Source organism: Nanorana parkeri, unplaced genomic scaffold (genome assembly GCF_000935625.1).
Source record: "Nanorana parkeri isolate BGI_ZX_2015 unplaced genomic scaffold, ASM93562v1 scaffold417, whole genome shotgun sequence".
NCBI lineage: Eukaryota > Metazoa > Chordata > Amphibia > Anura > Dicroglossidae > Nanorana > Nanorana parkeri.
The window spans coordinates 1079094-1097884 of NW_017306685.1; the positions used below are offsets into that span (position 1 = coordinate 1079094).

Sequence of the window (18791 nt, forward strand, 5' to 3'; positions counted from 1 at the left end):
TGTCCACCTTTGTATTTTTTTGTTTTTGTACATATGCTAGCAAGGTAAATTTACTGCTTCTTTAATATAGCGTATCTGCAATGTCTCTCCCTTTTTATGAATGTAGAAAAATATATGTTTCACATTTGCAAGAGCTGTGGAAGGCATGACAACAAGTATCCATGGATACCGTAACTCTTGACCAACATAAACCTTTGAAACACTCTGCAACATTGTGTCACATATACCACAAATGTGTACATGCTCAATAAATCCAAACTGGTTTCCTTTTTTTTATATAACTTATTTCAAAACATGGTAGAAGAAAAAGGTGTATTCTACATCGTGATGCTACTTAACCACTTCAGGACAATATGCTGCTGCCACTGTAGAGCCACCCAATCTCTTGTACCGGTGTTCTATCATTTCTTAATTATGAAATCATAATGATAAAACAAAATTTGATTGATTGGAAGAAAATATTTGTGTTAAATCTTATACAGTTTTTGTTAAATATAATATTTATATGGGGAGAGAGCAAACACACACACACACACACACACACACAAAAACAAACACATATATGTATACATGTTTGGTCTCTCTCTATATAAATATATGAATATTATATTTAACAAAAATTATATCAGATTTAACACAAATATATTTATGTACAATCATATTTTATTTTATCATTACAATTTAATTAGATTAACGGACCTAATCACGCAGATCCGTGAGATTTGTGTACGCCAGGTTCTGCACACACCGTAGCACATCCCCCCGGAAGTCCGTTAAAGTTACGAGTCCGAAGATATGGACCTGGAGCCGCTGATGTTAAACTGTTTTGGTCCGTGGGATTAACTGCAGGTGGGATCCCTGCACACGCCCCTGGCAGTCCAATAAAGTGGAATGATAGAACACTGGCCTTTGAAGGTGCCACCACCCCACATCCATTCCCTGATCTGCTATGATTATTGAAGCAGGAAGTGCTGTTCTTTTAGCGTTTCCTGCTTCAGAGCTGTCAGAAGCCCGGCTGAAATACCAGATAAACAGGAGATAAAGCGCAAACTCGTGGTTCATTATCTGCAGCGGAGGCAAGGGGAGACATTAGAGGTCTAATAGATCTGACAGAAATCTTACTATTACAGTAGAGGTTTTGGGGGAAAGCAGGAATAAGAAAAAAATACAGTTTATTTGTTATGTAAACATCCTGGAGGGCTACAACTAGCCTCAGGGACATTTATATTCCTTGCCCCACTATCCATTTTTTCTGTCTGGACCGGAACGCACTGTGATGGTGTGAACAGAGCCCAGAAATACCATAGGAATACATTGGGATGCTTTTTTGGTCCGGCAACAAACTGTTCGGGTCTGGACATGATCCGGACATTGTGTGAACAAGATCTAAATTAATTCACAACTGAGCACACTGTTTTATAGCCCTGCATTGCTTTTATGAGATCAACTGAGTACTATGTATTGCTGTTTCTATATACACAGGTGTAAATCTAATCAAAGGTGGAGTCAGACGCTGTAGACAGCAGTGCCTTCTCCAAGTGAAGTGAGGGTCACAGGGCCAACAAACATTCCTGGCATATAGTGTGTATTTATGCTGGTACCACAGCATAGTATTATTTTACAGGTGTAAAAATGTTGTTTTTATAATAGACTGCCAAAAAATCAAGACAGAGTCATTTTTTTTCCAGATACACTATCATAACTAAGCTGAATATCCCACAATGATAGTATGGTAACGTTGCTTCATTATTAACATCTACAAAGAAACGGGTAACCTCTGTAATGAGCCAAAACTCAGGCAGGCTAGTATCATACTGTAAACTGCCATTGAAGGCCAGGCACTATTTATTTCCTTTCAGATATGCAAGTTTTAGGTATTTTGGAAGGATGTTAGCCTCTACCTTTCTAATTAGCCAGGCTCTACCTCTGCAGTATTTTATGATTTATTGTCATATTTGCTCTCATGACTAGAAAAGGCCTTAAAGTGAACATGTGCCCAGATGATGCACACTATATTATTTACATATTCTAAATAAGCAGTAAAATCAATTTAAAACAAGCCTGCAATCATCTGTGTTTCTATAAGATCAGAATCTTGGCAGCCCTCTAATGAGAACAAATACCAAGGGGGTTATTCACACAGGTGCCGAAGGCAGCTGAGTGGATAACCCAGCCGAAGTGAAGTGAGCCGAACAGCAGCCCTTTGGTACAGGCTATAGTGAATAGCCTGTACAGCAGCCCTTTGGTTCGACTGAACCGAAGGACTCCGGAGCCCGAAGAGAGCCAAAGGATCAGCTGAAGATACGGCTGGATCCTTCGGCTCCTTTGTGAATAACCCTGCAAGTGTTTCAAATTCTGAAGACTTGACTTTAGAATCTTTGAGGATTTTTAAGAATTAATAACTTCACATTAAAAGCAGCCAGAAAGGTCACTGAGGGCTTATTGTAAAGCTCTTACTGCTTGTTAAGAATATGCAATAGTTTCATGTCCATTGCCTGGGCACAGGAGCACGTTAAACATACAACTGCTAAAGGAACGAAATATCCTGTCCACTTCCCAATATTATTGTCCACTAGAGTGCTAGGTTAGCCAAAGCAATTTCTTTCCTCAAAAACAATAACTACTTAATGTGATAAAGTTACCAGTCACAGCGTCTCCTTATTGGCAGAAGACCTATGTTTCCCATTATCATAACAAGAAGCCTCCTTTGATGTTCCATTCTAGAATATACACTATATAGGTATTCTATGTAACCGTTTAGAATATGAAAAAAACTAAATTACTCAAATAAACCCAACGCAAAAAAACCTAAGGTTGTTGTACGTAATATTCATTTTCTACAATCCTATACAGCAAGCAGACTAATAAGTAAGGATGAAGCTGCTGCTCTGAATGAGTAGAGGGTAACTGACAGCTTGGCAAGCTTGCATTTAAGCTATTGAAATATGTGTTTATTCATACAGTATGATGCACATGAAATCACTTCATTTTTGTAAGTCAAGATAGGCAATAAACAGTCATTAGTGCTGTGAGATGAGCAGGAGGCTTTGTGCTATAATTATACCAGCCATATTTTCTGTCCTTTCATTCTGCTGGATGGGCACAAGAAAAATGATAAATGAGAGAATGACAGAACGATGTAATAAAAGTAAAATATATACAGTTCTGCCAAGCTGTCCTCTCATTCTAACATAGAAAACAAAGAAAAACTTAACTTCAATATCACTGCCCCAGAACATGTATAATAAACAAGCCATGTATAATAAACAAGCCATCTTGTAGGTTGATTTCCTAAAGGTAAACAGGCTGTTCAAAAAGAATTTCCCCTTAGCTTAGTGTAAGTGGGGAAAATTAATTTTGGATTGAATACCCAATTGCGTGCAAGGAAACTATTAAACAAAAACAACAATGTTTTTGCACATGATTGGATGACGACAATCAGCAGAATTTCACCTCATTCATTAAGCTAAGGGACATTCCCTTGCAAAGTGAACAGCCTATTTGCCTTTAGTAGTTTTCCCCCTGTAGTTTCAGAGTGGTTTCTATTTTCCAGGTACAGCAATTAAACTGTAAATAGGGAGGACATGGGTATTTCTCATCTTCCCAAACACGTTGTTGCTAGCTGGTTCCTACAAACAAAGCTTTAACAACGACAAACTGAGCTTTTCTGGAAACTCCATTGGGCATACCATAGCAACTGCCCCTTGTTTCATCACAAGCACATGTCTTCTCACATATAAATGTATTCCAATTAAAACACAGTGCAAAAATACTTAATAGTTCATGAAGAGCCTCAATCAAAGTGGCCTAGGTGCATACAACTAAAATCTGCTCCCAACAGTCACGCAAAACTTTGAAAAATTCAATGTATACACTTTGTTTTCTGATAAGAATAAATAGAAAAGGAACAAAACAACCAATATACATTGTACTTGCACATGCCTAGAGCAAGCATATTAATAAACTAAAACAACTTGTGTTACGCTACAGAGGCTTTTAAGTGTATTATTTATAAATGATTCAAAAGTAGATTTTCAATCTTATTGCAATTAACTTTTACTCATTTGAAACTTTAGTTGGAAGAACTAGCTCACCCTTGATATTCTTTCCTAACCATAAATCAAGGTGACAGCAAAACAGCTTGAAACCTGTCTGCATGAATAATTAATATGTACTTTTACAGTAATTGTAGAAACATGATCAGTAGCTGTGTGGCATAAGGGCCTAAATCAATGAAGCCTCAAGCAAATTATCATGAAAATCTTTCCTTTGACCTTAACAGAACAGCCATGACCAATGCAAAACGCATCAATAAACTTTATTGTAAGTTCACAGAGCTCTCACAAATAATGAATAGGAGCAATATTTAGGGAGCTTCTTAAGCTGAGATTTACTCAATTAGAATTTATTGAGATTGCGGTGCTACTATATTAGCTTTGTAATACAGTAAATTTGTAACTAGCACGTTACATAACAAAACAAAAACGCTAGGGGGCCATTCACACCACTGCAGTCCCAAAACATAGACAAGGCAATTTGCCTTGAGTCCTATGAGTTCATTGTACACCACTGCAGAGGGGTGCGCTGAAAAAAAAAGTAGGAAATACTATATAAACTGTAACAACTTTTTTACACTAAGGTCCCTGAAGAAGACACACGGCCACAATTAAAGATTGTCCAAAAAGAGGTTTCATCTTAAACTGAGAAAGGGGTTCTTTATGTTAGAGCATTGAAAAGTGTATTAAGGCTGGGTTCACTCCTGGGCGTACTATAGGCGCGTTTTTTCAGCTCTTTTTTAGCACGTTTTTTAGTTCAGTGAAACGCGCGTTTGACGCTTGTTTTTTATACCTCCCTGGAGGTATGATTTTTATTTTTTTTCCGGGGTTTTTTTTTTACTTTCAAACTTCCCGCCGATTTTGCCCCCCCTGCGACACGGACACTCGCAAGGGACGGAACCCAGAAGGCGGCATCGGCCAGAGGACACAGCGGGGATCGCGGACAAGGTAAGACCTACACTGTATTCCCGAATGTGGCTCGGGGTTACCGCTTTGTTAACCCCGAGCCACACTCGTAAATACCAATGGATACGTGCAAAAATACGCCCCAAAGAAGCTCCTGTACTTGTTTGGGCGTAGGGCATTTTTCAGCGCGTTTCCAAGCTCTGAAATAGGCCCAGGTGGGAACCATGCCCATAGGAAATTATGGGATTTCACTTGCTGAGCGTTTTTCAGCGCTGAAAAACGCCCAGGTGTGAACCCAGCCTTAAAGTACTATTAGCTGAAAGTGTTGATACATTTAAAAAAAACTTTTAGAAATCTTCCATAGTCAACACATTGTACAGGGCTATGGAAATTCCTCAATTCAATATTAGAACGATCAATGCATTTATCCAATCGCCAAAATTGGGTCATGAAGGAATTTTATGGAAATTTGCCTATACTTTTTTTAATGTTTTGCTTTTTTGGAGCAAACACAAAAAAAACCTCACATTTACACACACAGAGTGTTAGAACTTGATAGACCTGTGTCTTTGTTAAACATATCTACTGTTTAACTATGTTCTACTCTTTTTCACTGTAATGTGACCCAGTACACAGTATCACAACCCCCTTGAGAGAATAAAGATGAATGAAATGTCACATTACATGTCATCTGTGACATTACAATAGAGATGAAAAAAAAGATTTAAAAAAATAAACAGTGCAATGCTTCATTACAACGCATTGGCACCGCTACCTTCACGGCACATACCAGCGGCGGTGATAGAACGTGGCCACTGGTGTGAGCGAGTCCTAATACATCATCTCTAAAGCTAAGTTGTAACATTTGTATAATAAAGCCTTTGTCCATATTAGAAAGGCACTGCTTCTTGTTTTTTAACCGTGTCAAGTGCAGCATGCCAGTCAGTGAAAATAGTTTTATCTTTCTACATGTTACTAGCAGGATCTGTCTGAATCGCCTTAGAACAACCAACATGATTCAAACATGTCCTGGAAAATGACAACTGAATTTAAAACTTCCACTCTGTGTGTTATGTGGTGACACGGGCAGTGCTTACTTGATACATATTGATATATAAAAGCTGTTGAGATGTGGTATTAGCCACAGAATGTTGATTGAGACAAGGAAGATACTTATTGATGCCAGAATTCAAATGCAGCATCTTAGGACTATGTTGCTGATGACACTTATTTTCTACTTGAACAAAATTAAAAAAAATTGTGAAAAAAAATGTAACATCTGTTCTGTGCTGGGATCTGAAAGCATTAAACACACTGGTTTTCCCAGCACAGCCCCAACGCAAGACAAGCCAATTTTCCTTATTGCAGATGAGCTCAGTTCACACCACTGGGTTGCTGTGGTGTGCGCTGAAAAAAAGTATGACATGCAGTACATTTTTTCAACCAGTACAGCGTAGTACAACCACATCGCACCACGCCCATAGAAAATAAGTGGCACTCGTAAAGTTGTAATAAGAAATAAAGATAAACAGTATGATCCACCACAATTGGCTCACTGGCAATGTGCCAGCCAATGCAAACCAACGGCCATGCTTTGTAGCATGGCTGCTGGCGTGAATAGGCCCTAAAACCATTCTATAGCCAGGAATAGCCAGAGACTAGCAAGCGAGGTAGGAAGAGTCTCTTCTCCCTGGGCGTCTACATGGTTTGGGATCCCAGCAGCAATTTAAAAAAAAAGTCCAGCAGTACTCATGTACTATGATAGATAATTGGTGGGACCATATAAAAACAAACAGCTTGGTTTGCAGCAAATTTTGTGAATTGACATAGCTCATTCTATCAAAAGGGGCATATGATATTACAGCTTGCTTGATCAGCCTATAGGCTAGGTGCTTGTTAATGCACGTTTTGCACATGCACCGATGCTTTTTAATGCGTTTTCATGTGTTTTTCCTGCTGCACAATATTAAAACTATTTACACCGTGGTATCTTTAGACGTCGACTTTAAGCCCTGGTTCACACCTAGGCGTATTGCATATGCGCAGTTGTCACACGGTTTTTTACCGCAATTCGCGGTAAAAAAATCGCGCCACAAACTTGGCTGTATCCCAATGGAAACTCGCAACAAAAACAGCCCAAAGTAGTACATATCAACCACTTCTGATAAAAGTTGTCACCAACGGTTTCCCTGTCTCTTTATATTCTCTCTCTGTCTTTGTAGGATCAAAGAAAGAAAGCTAATGCAGCCCCCACATCCAAGGATTGGTAAGAGGCAATATATATTCAATTTTTGTTCTTGGGTTTAGACTAGGGATGCACTGATACTTGGCATTTTCATGAGAACTACCAGGGTTGCAGCGGTTGCAGCGGTTGCAGCTGGGACCTGGCTCTGGTGCTCCACCACTGTCCTGAAATCATTAGTCGATAATGTTTTAGAAAAACTTTCACATGACAATAAACAAAAATGTATCAGTACTTGTACTTGCAAAACTGGTATCGGTGCATCCCTTTATTTATATTTATAAAAACAAAATCATACATTAAACCAGAGATGTACAAATCCCAGGCGCTCCGTGTGCTCCTTACAAATGACAGCTGCCTCCTAACTTTTAAATTTTTTTCTAGTCTAGTCTTGGAGCAGGAAAAGTATCGGTACTTGTACCGAGTATGGTACTTGGTATTGGTGCATCCCTAGTTTAGACATATTGTAGTGGATTTACTGAATTTGTTTATGTATAAATAATGGACCACAGCTTGATGAAAGCCTATGTAAGAGTATTAGAGGAAACCTTAAAAAACAAAAAATGATTCATTTTGTTGACCTTTTTGAGAAGGAAATTACAGACGGATCCTGAACATGTCCATGACTGCATTAACACACTGCACTTTTAATTAACAATTTGGATGTTATTTCCACACCGATAACACAATTACACCATCTACACAGACAATAAAATGTGCGTCCTTGTCAGCTTTTCTTCTTCCAGTCAAAACCCCAGTGTGAATTGTAAAGAGGTTATTTGGATATTTCCTGGAGTGCAGCATCCAGCATAGGAAGCCTTGGAGCAATTAGCAGTGGATGAACTTTCCCTGATACTGCTGGATAACAGGTCTGTCTAATTTCATACACGTTTCTGTGTAGCCCCCAGTTGAGAGTAACATGCTGCCATTTCCTGTTGCTGGGTCTATAAAGGGAAATCCTAAGGTTCCCGCAGAGATTCAAACTGAAACTGTCATTCTGGTAGTGCTGCTGGAGGGTGACGTCACTGGCAGGTGTCTTACTTTAATGAGCCACCAGGAGCTTTGGTTCTTAAAATACCTTAATGTAAAATAAAATAATCACATTTTGATTGCCACTGAAGTTCTCATTTCCTTTTATATGTATCATTACTGTTGTCACTGGTAGCATCCATAGTGTGTCTTTCTTACTCCAGCCTTAAAAATGTGAAGAAAGGAAAGGAATAACCTTTTTTTTGTATTTTCTTATGATTTTCACCATTTTACTTTTGATTTAAATCAAGTATGTCAGTAGCTGGCAGGCTATGATGTTTCTCAAATTTCCGGAAATAAAACCGAGCAGATAGCACTAGAGTGTGTAGAGGCCAGTGATTTTACATGTATGTGTTGGTCTGGCATCAGAATTAACAAGGTGATTTTAAAAAAAATGAATTTTATTTATGTATTATTGGTATTTATAAAGAGCCGACAATTTACACAGCGCTTTACATAATTGCACATTCACATCAGTCCCTGCCCTCAAGGAGCTTACAAGCTCCGTATCCATGTCTCACATGCAAACATACAGGGCCAATGAGGATGTAAACATGTCTCATGTTACATCCTAAATATGGGTGTAACATCAAACAGGGTCCAAAACATAGACCTAGCCTTTAAAGTACAACTAGAGGTACCTGTATGACAGTCTGAACAAGTGGCAAATCCAGTTACTTTGTAACTCTGTAATGCACAAGCCTCATAATGTAAACAAAAAGTGTACTTTACTTTTCCTAACCTATCTAAAGCCTACTTTGTGTCTCACGTGCTGCCCCTCCCAGTGGCTGCAGCTCACAGTGGGAGGGTTTCAGCAACAGAGGCAGTGCTGTCAATCCATATAGCAGTGGGAAGGACTAGGTGTGGGCAGAGGATGATTAACAAGCTACACAATTGTGAATTAGCAGTGAGAATGCTGATAGCCATTCCTGCAACATTATTTTCACCCACACAGTCTACATGAGAGTGAAAATGCTGCTCTAAATTCAGGAGCAGTGCAGCATCATTATCACACCATCACAGGAAGCTGCGTTAGGTGGACTTCATTGGCAAGATACAGAACACATATGGTTTGGATTTTATAGGGGGACTAAGAGAACTGTAATTGTGGATGTTCTTATAATTAAGTGCTGCAACACATTTTTTTTAAATTGGAGGCCATAGTTCTACTTTAAATATTTTTTTCCCTAAGTAGGCATACATGTGCTGTGATCTACAGTATAGTGTCACACAAACCTCTGCATTTCAGGAGTGAAAATGTTTACCTACATAACACAAATTTCTAAACCAGTGTGCTAGACAGAAAATGTCTTGGTGACTTTAGTAATCAATCAGGTGCCAACTCTTCCTTCTATAGTCCTTGGTTTAAAAATAAACAAGTATTCTACCTTGCTTCAATGGGTAACATGACATTTGTTAACAAAACAACAAATAAGTGCCATAGACAAATTGTGATATGAATGAACATGTAAACACTGCAATATAACAAATGCCCCTTATAACAAATGCCTTTTGTGTCCAGTTTAGTTTAACAAGAACACTTGTATGGCTAAAAATGGATTGTAAGCTATATAAAAAAAAACAAAATTGCTGAAATATATTGCTGAAAACTGAAACAAAATTGCTGTCTCTAGATGCAACGCTTTGAATTTCCAGACAAAGTGGGATATATAAAATACTTGGAGGTACATACTGCAATCACTATTAACAGTTTAGTAAATCATGGCAACCTACCAACTCTCTTATAGATCCTGAAAAGTCCTAGACACATAATACATTCTAGTATATGCCAGCGTTGTTAAAATGCTAATAAGTGCCTTATAAATTCGGCTAACAATGAGAATAAATAAAATCACTGGAAATATATATTTGTCTTAGAAATCAGGTGTCAGCTGAAATTTTCCAAGTGCACAGAAACGATTACAATTCCATTTACAAAACATCAAAAAAGACCATCCGTTGCATACCATGAATGCCCATTGTGTGCTATGGTGCTGCAACGTTCTGCAGACTTTTAAGCTGTGCTACGCGTTTCTATCAATGACATCCAAAGTGGGGGAATTAAAACATGAGCATATAAGCTCTATAAATGTAAAAACTGCCTGTGTGGAAACTGTTTTCATAAAAATCTGCATTATTTTATAAAAATAATAATCATAATAGCAATATGTATCAGAAAAGAGTAAACACCAGATTTTTTCTAGTATTACATAAAAGTTCATTTTGTTTGGGTCTATATTTTAAAAAAAACACTGCTGTCAGGTAAAGCAGCCTAAAATAACTGCTTAATGCATCCTTGGCATTCACAAAGCTAAATTATTTATACAGCAATAGAAGTCAGTAGGTAACACAAATGATGAATTTCAAAAAAGTAAAATATGCCGACCTCTTTTGCCCTGTAAACCTAGATAAAGTAATGGACAGTACCATAGAGCCCATCAGTGATCAGCACAGTAGTTTTTAAAGTGAACCTGGCATCAATTTAAATATCATGCCGAAACCTAAACCAACATTAATTGCTTCAGATATTTCAACTAATCCTACCATGCCTGCATATATTCTGAAACATGTTTTAAAGCTTCCCAGCAATGAAACCCAAAGAGCTTTCATAGGCAAGCAGCCCTTGATCTTGTCTTTCCCATTTCACAATTATTCCATTCTTCTAATGGTCAACCTCACTATCAAATAGGCACAGTAGGTGGACAGGGTCAAGGTCAAACAACTCCAGGAACTGAAATAGTTATTTGCATATTTGAGTTCCTGGTCTATAGGGTTCCAGGAGATCTCTACAAGGTAGTGAAAGAGAAAAAATGTAAACATCTGTGCAAAGTGTTTCTGGACCGGAAGTGAGTATTAAGTAATAACTATACAAACAGTTTTCTTATGCTCTATAAATATGATTCAGATGTTTCACCAAAAGCTTTGGGCACTGGGACCATTGCCTTTTTTCAATTTGTGTTGCTAGAGTCCTTATATGTTCTTTCTCACTCAACTGATGTTTTAATTGCAGCATACAAGTTTTGTTCCCTCTTCTACATAGGAAATGGTAAAAATGACTATTTGACAATGCAGCAAATTTCCAACAGGTTGTACAATTTCTCTGTGCAATAATAAGAACCTCCAACACATTCAATTCACTCATTATCACCTTATAAGTAACTCTTACATGTAAACCAAACCTCACAGGTGGTGTTTGAATTTCTCCTCTCATATGCACCAGCTGAGCTTTGAATGGCTTCACAAAGATTTTGAGAGTCTGAGAAAGTGGTAGAGTCCCTGAAGACATGGTTATTGTTCAGCCCTGACAATGCTGAAAGGATTAGGCAATAATCAGGGCACCTTTGGATTATTCTACCCAATTTCTTATGTTTCCCAAAGATAAAGTTGGCATGTGTGCAGTTTTGACTGAACAGATAAACTGATAAGGACTAAACTATGAGAAAAAATTGCCTTTGTATCTACAATAGCTGATTAATGCACATACACACAGCATATTGTGTACTATTAGTTACTAAGTTACTATTAAGTGAAACTTCCTTCTTTTATGACTAAACATTATCTCTTCCCAGAGCCCTGATGGTATCATAATTAGGGATGCACCGATACTAGAATCGATATCGGTGGCGATACCGAGTATTTGGGCGAGTACTTGTGCTCGCCCAAATGCTCCGATGCCTAGCCCGATACTTCCTGTATTAGGAAGCAGGGCAGCGCGTCATTACACGCTGCCCGGTTTCCTGATTGGCTGGGAAGCGGTTCCATGCTCTCTTGTCACATCTGATGAGAGAGCATGGAGCCGACTTCCCGGCCAATCAGGAAGCCGGGCAGCGTGTAATGACGCACTGCCCGGCTTCCTGATTGGTCGGGAAGCTGGCCCATCAGGAAGCCGGGCGCCTTGTAATGACACAGCGCCCGGCATTCTGATTGGCCGGGAAGCTGGCTTCATGCCTACTCGTCATCTTATGACGAGGGAGCATGGAGCCGGCCTCCCGGACAATCAGAATGCCGGGTGTCATTACACGGTGCCTGGCTTCCTGATTGGCCAGCCAGACGGCTCCAGCTGGGTACCGGCTGGAGAGGTCCCGGGGGGGACAGGCTGGACATACCAAGGTAAGAGGGGACAGACTTTCTTGTTAATCGGGAAGCCGGGTGGCAAGTCTTTACACGCTGCCCGGCTAATCAGTAAGCCAGGTGGCAAGTCATTACACGCCACCTGGCTTCCTGAATGGGACTTCCGTTACTCAATAATTGGTATCGGCGAGTACCAAAAAAAATGTATCGGTACATGTACTTAGTACCAAAATACCGGTATCGGTGCATCCCTAATCATAATACTTACAATACAACAGTCTAGTCTGTAGCTTATAAGCGAATTAAACTCGAGAGAATCCCCGGGATCAGAGTTTGTTGAACTGCTTAAGTATCGTAAAACCTATGGTACATTGATGTAATAATATGGAAAATAGACGGCAAAAGGCAAGGTGGTAGATGCGTCTCCCAAAACAATGGGAATTAAATCATCTTTCCATCCTTTGCTAAGTTGACTTGAGACTCTGCTGATGATTAGAAGGAGCACAAGTGCAGTTCATATCTGCTTCCTTTTTCTGTTAGAAAAGCCCAACATGGCCCAATCCCAGACTGAACGTTGCATTCGGCAGGCAAAGTGGCCATCAATCAAATTTGTACGGCCATGAGAAGATTGTAATAAACCTCAATTTTGTGTATGAACTGTACAGAAAGGCAATAAAAACTGACCTCTTCATACATTCCCTGCGTGACAAAACCTGCTGCTGATGTTTCTGCTTTAGCAGACTGTATCGCATCTATAGCAGACGTTTCGCATCTTATTACCCTAATTCTATTGGATCTAGTAGAAATATAAAAAGATAATATTTACAATGTTTGGCTTTTTTTTTTAAAGTAATCTGAATGTATTTAAGATATGTGGCGAATTATTTGAGGCTTAGCATAACAGAAGATTTCTGACTAACAGGTTTTTCTTATTTAATGTGTTATTTTTTTTAATTGAGGATTATAAACTAAACTGCCCTAAAAAGTATTTAAAGTAAAAGCACTGCTGAAGAGGACACTTATGGTATTTGCAACTACCTGTACCGATGTTCACATTAATATGTGTGTCCCAGTGAAGCCCCCTGGATCCTACGTGCAGGCTGTATACATGGCCTCATCTTCCAAATCAAGATCACAGCCTTCCCCTCCCGTAATTCAACAGATGGTAAGACCCTTCTCCTGTAATTTAACTGTAAAATCAATGGCAGACTGTAAGACTCAATGATAGGAAGTGGCAGAGCTTAATTTTGGCTTGGAGGAAAGTTGAAGGGTTCTAGAAGGATCACGTTAAAGACTAACACATGTACTTGCAGTCACCACTTCCATAAAATGTTTGCAGCAGCACTTCAACATTCATGTTAATGTACTTTATAGGCCAGGTTAGATTTGTTTTAATCTTTGTTGTAAACATCAGCCTGTATTTGGCTAGTTGTATAACAAAGCTGAATCTTAAAATTATGGGCAAGATTAAATCAAATATGTGCGGAGAGGAATATTTAAAGTGCCATTTCTAACCTTTTGCAAATGCTACAGTAGATACTTTGTGGCCATGCTAAACACCTGGCTTCAAAACTCTAGCCCACTGAGCCAGAACAAGTATTCAGATCAGGAGTTACAATTTACTGTAAATTCACCGGCTGCATACAGAAATATCTTTCGTTATTGGTTTTCTTAAATGATCAGTAAAGCATAAAAACAGAAAACAGAATATGCAAATATCATTTCAACTAAAGGCTATGCTGGGAGTTTTACTTAAAGCAACCAAGATAAAATGGGTTGATTTACCAACGGCAAATAGACTGTTTAATGTGCAAGAGGATTTCCAAGTGAATTTTTCCCCTAGCTTAGTGAATGAGGTAAAGCTCTGCTGACTTCCAACCATGAGCAAGCAAATATACTGTATATGTTTTATTTTCCTTGCAAGTGATTGGGTATTCTTTGCAAAGCGAGTTTTCACAACATGCAAATAGCGAAGGAAAATTTCCCTTGCAAAGTAAACAGCCTTTGCCTTTAGAAAATCAACACCAATGATTTTGGTTCTATAGAATTTCCTTCTAGCATATGAACACATACCACCTAACTATGTTTTTTGACTATCCTCCTTGGCAACCATGACAGTAGTTGCTTACGTCCAATTTAAGACTATCTATGCTGCTGCAATGAACAATGCATACTGGAACACCAAAGAGGATCTCAACTGTCAGGAACTAAATCTTGGCAGTAACCATTAACCAAAAAACAAGATTTCCTGCCCTATCTATGATTACCATTGGTATTCTGCTTTTAAAAATTACAAGTGATTGTGTCAATGTAGAAGACGCTAATGTCCAGAAATCTTACAACTCTTTAAAAACCCAGACAGCCAGTGATTTTAAAAGTTCTTCTACTAAATTGATCACAGTAAGGTCATCACAAACTCTACAACACATACACTCTGTAAATACAGTGATTTAAGAAGAGGTTGCTAAAGGAAATGTAAAGTAAATTAGATAATCTTACCTTTCACAGGCTCGGACAGTCCATGCAGCAATTATCCATAATGAAATACTAAAAACCAACAGTACTGTTCCGGGACATATTGTCATTAAAGTCTTCATTACAAAACGTGTGTTAAAGTTTATTTTGTTTAGTGCTCCAATGCTTCTCGAAGAGGCATCAGTAAAAAGTTTGCTGTGTAAAAGCATAACTCTGGCAATAAGATATAGTCTTAAGAACATTGGTATAGACAAAATAATATCCACATCTGCTGTAGCTGTGGATGGGGTATAAGAAAAGGCAAGTCGTGCTGTCCATGTAAAAGTGTAATTTCCCGGAATGGGATGAATTGCACACACTAGTATTTCCAGGCAGAGGAAGAAGATGCGTTCGTAGGTCATGGCTATTCTCCAGTCATCGGCTCCATTATCCACCATGAATAACTGCAACAAGAAGAGGTTTAATCAGCAGCTTCTCTTATTTGTATATCTGATCCCACTAACATTATCAATTTCATAAAAGTCCACCCTAAAATATCATTTTAGGTTTAGGTGGTAATAAGTATGGCCACCCACTGGATTATTTTATGCAAAACCTAAAGTTTGGAGTAAGTAATTAAATCCACCTAGGGATATGCCAAGAACCTAGGGGGAGGGGCTTAAAAAAATACTGGACGCTCTCTTGTTAAAGTATAAAATTACAAAAAGATTTATTAATGTAGCATGATTTGTTAAGTAATTGATTAAAATTCCATTCAATAAAACATGATTATTCCATATATAGTTCATGTAATTGCATTGACATCACATAATTCGTTTGTACAACATGATTAGTTAACTCCTCAAAGCGGTTTCTGTTAATTCGTTCAAAATAGCCCGATATGTTTCGCCCCATTGGGCTTCTTCAAGGGGACAGGAACTGTATATCCTAGAGAGCAATGCATGTACATTAAATTAGGGGCTGCATGCCTATGCCGGGCACCCCCACTAAAGTTGCCTCTATTAAAACCTAAAGTTTGGTTTTACCAGGCTTGTGATGGATTCTCAATAACTAGGCATAAACATGTTAGGTCACACAGTGACACAGGTACAGAGGCTGCAATGCTTAAAGCAGAGTGTCCTAGGGGGTTTAAATAAGCAAATGTTCAGATCTTTTTAATAGGGTATTCAGGATAGCTGAATATTGTATCAATGATTCAGGTGGAGCTGAAAGGTAAATTATAAAACTATAGCTCCTGGTTTCAGTAAGTAACTGAGGTATACATTTAAAATCCATCCATATTAGTACATATAGTGGTGAGAAGGGTGGGATTTTTAGTTATCCAGTAAAGTACTTTTATATAGCTTTTTTTTAATATGGTTGACATACCGTAGTACATTCATGTATAATTAATTTGATTATGAACATTTACTATAGGCTACGTAATTGGTGACAAAGTCTTGTACTTTTGGGTGTGTGTCATTCATACATACAAAACCTAATTTAAAAAATTGATGAATGAGATTGATTGTAGGTGTCCTCCTGAATCTCCTCCAAAGACTAAAAATACAACATATTACTAGAGAAGAAACTTTTCTGTTACCCAAGCAATTATTTCTTGAACAAAATGTGGCTCTACTCACTGAAGAATTGCCTTGCCTGGGGTGAGGACTGCACAATGCAGGGCTTCTGTATGGGGTAATAATGAGCACTGCAGAACAGACTTGGAAGTGTTTATTACTGCACACAAAGATTTCCCATCTAGCTGACCTGAACGACTTCACAAAATGGAAGTGACATTTCAGAAACATCCATTATTTCCACTGTTAATACATTTTTTTACCTTCCTGTGTGACAAAATTGGTAACAGGTGCACAGGGTGTTTCAGGAGTGTAGAAACAATGAACTTAAAGGACACCAGTATTTTATCAACCTTACTATGCATCTATATAACTATATGTATGTAACATTAGGCTCTACTAGTCTCTTAAAGGGGAATGTATATGGTATATTTAGCTCTTAATGCATGGTTTACTAGATTTCTTATTCATATTATTGTATCCAATATAGAGGATTAGGGATTAGTTACTACAGGTAGCTTTAGTGGTTCAGTATAATTATTTTGTTTCTCTCTTCATGTTCATAACTGTTAAAGTGGACTTGAACTTGTAAAGTGAATTTGTGCTATTTTATAAGGAACATCTAGAAATGTTAACTGTGCCAAAGCAGTACCCTGAAAACTCTACCCTTTTAAAAATCAGCAGTGCATTCCCTGTGCCTTGAGCATCATAGCTTTAGAGCATATCTGCAGTGTGATATCACTGAAGCTCTTACATGAGGAAAGAAAGCTCTACTAAGACCACCTCCACACATAGACAGTTAACAACACAGCATGGTTAGTAATGGGGAAGAGCTGCAGGAAGCCCAAAGACAATACTGGTGACTAGTCTTTTGTTTTCTGCTTGCCTTCATTTTGGGCACACATACACAATTCAAATCATCCTTAAGATATGAGCCACATAAGGAGTACATTGTTTTCAATAAGTTGGTTGGTCAGTGGACTTAAGGGTCTATTCACTAAGCTGCCGTAGGCAGCCGAGTGAATGACCGACCTGAAGTGAAGTGAGCCGAATACTGTTCGGCTATTCACTTCAGGCTGGTACGGCTGATTTCAGCCGTATATCGGCTGAAACCAGCCTTACATCGGCCTGCTTCGCATGGCTTCAGGTCGGCCGAACATGCTCAGCATGTTCGGCTGACCCGAAGTGCAGAAGGAGTTCGACTCAGCCGATCCAACATCTGGATCGGCTGAGCCGAACCTCCGGCAGGCTACTCACTGCTGTTTGGCCTATTCATATAGATGCCAAACAGCAGTGAGTGATAAGCCGAATGCCGCTGAGCAGCATTCAGCTCGGCTGTTCTGCCCGGTCCCTCAGAGGGTTAAAAAAGTTTTTTAAAAAGTTTTAAAAGTTTTAAAAAAGTAAATAGAAAACGATTGTGCGGAGCTAGCAGTGACAGCTAGCTCCGCCCAACAGTTTTCTATTGTCCGGCGGTTCTGCTGCCGTACTCCTTGGCGGCCGGGAGCAGGAGACTCCCGGAGCGCCAGGGAGAGTTTGCTGTTTGGAGATCAGCGTCCCTGGTTAGCAGGTAACCAGGGACGCTGATCTCTCTACAAGTGGCCGGAGCCAGCCGTAAGATCACGGCTGGCTCCGCCCAGCTGTCAGAAGCAGGCTGTCGGCCGACCAATGCGACTGAGCCGCTCGGCCAAGTTCGGGAGCTGTACGGGCTAGATATATGCACCGAAGGGGTCCTGGGGCCGAAGCTAGCCGAAGGATCGGCCGAAGCTACGGCTAGATCCTTCAGCAGCTTAGTGAATAGACCCCTAAGACTTATATTGTACAATAAATCAGTAAAGTACATGGCAAAGTAGGTAGCAAAGTCTGCATTTGTAATGAGCAAATATGGCTGCCCCCTTTTACATATTAAATTACATTTTCTGCAATGCAAATACACACACACACACACATATACACATACATACATGCCGTTAGGTAAACTAATGCAAGCTTGAGAGCCTGTTCACAGGACGTCCGTTTTGTGTGCTGACCGGCTCCGTACGCTGCTGCACTCAAAATGCATCCCAATGTATCCCTATGTGTTTTATGGGCTCCAGTTCTCACGTTCAGCTTACGACAGAAAAAATACTGCATGTCACATTTTGTCCGGCCCGGAAACGCAAACGCGTCCAAAACGCGGCAAAAACGCGTCCAAAACGCATCAAAAACGCACTGCATCAGTCTGCAGGTCCGCACCTGATCAGGACCTGATATCATGTGAGCAGGCCCTCAGAGTACATATATGATTATTCAGTAAAGAAAAGAGAAATAAGCATTGTGTAGAAATCCATAAAAACAATCAGAATTTATCTTTCTGTAACTTACTGTGATTTGTAATTAATTCTTGCCGTTTATACTTCTTTAAAAAAATATTTTGTCTAGAATGGCTTATATAAAAGTATCTCAATAAATATCTAT

At 39.1% G+C, this 18791-nt stretch overlaps 1 protein-coding gene across 1 annotated transcript in view; it reads right to left on the reverse strand.

The window, feature by feature from the left end:
- KCNN2 (potassium calcium-activated channel subfamily N member 2) overlaps nt 1–18791 on the reverse strand; it is a 149187-nt gene that overhangs the window by 108820 nt on the left and 21576 nt on the right. The window contains exon 3 of the mRNA XM_018559841.1: nt 14803–15221. Within this exon, the coding sequence (XP_018415343.1) occupies nt 14803–15221 (419 nt within the window). The remainder of the gene's footprint in view (nt 1–14802; nt 15222–18791) is intronic.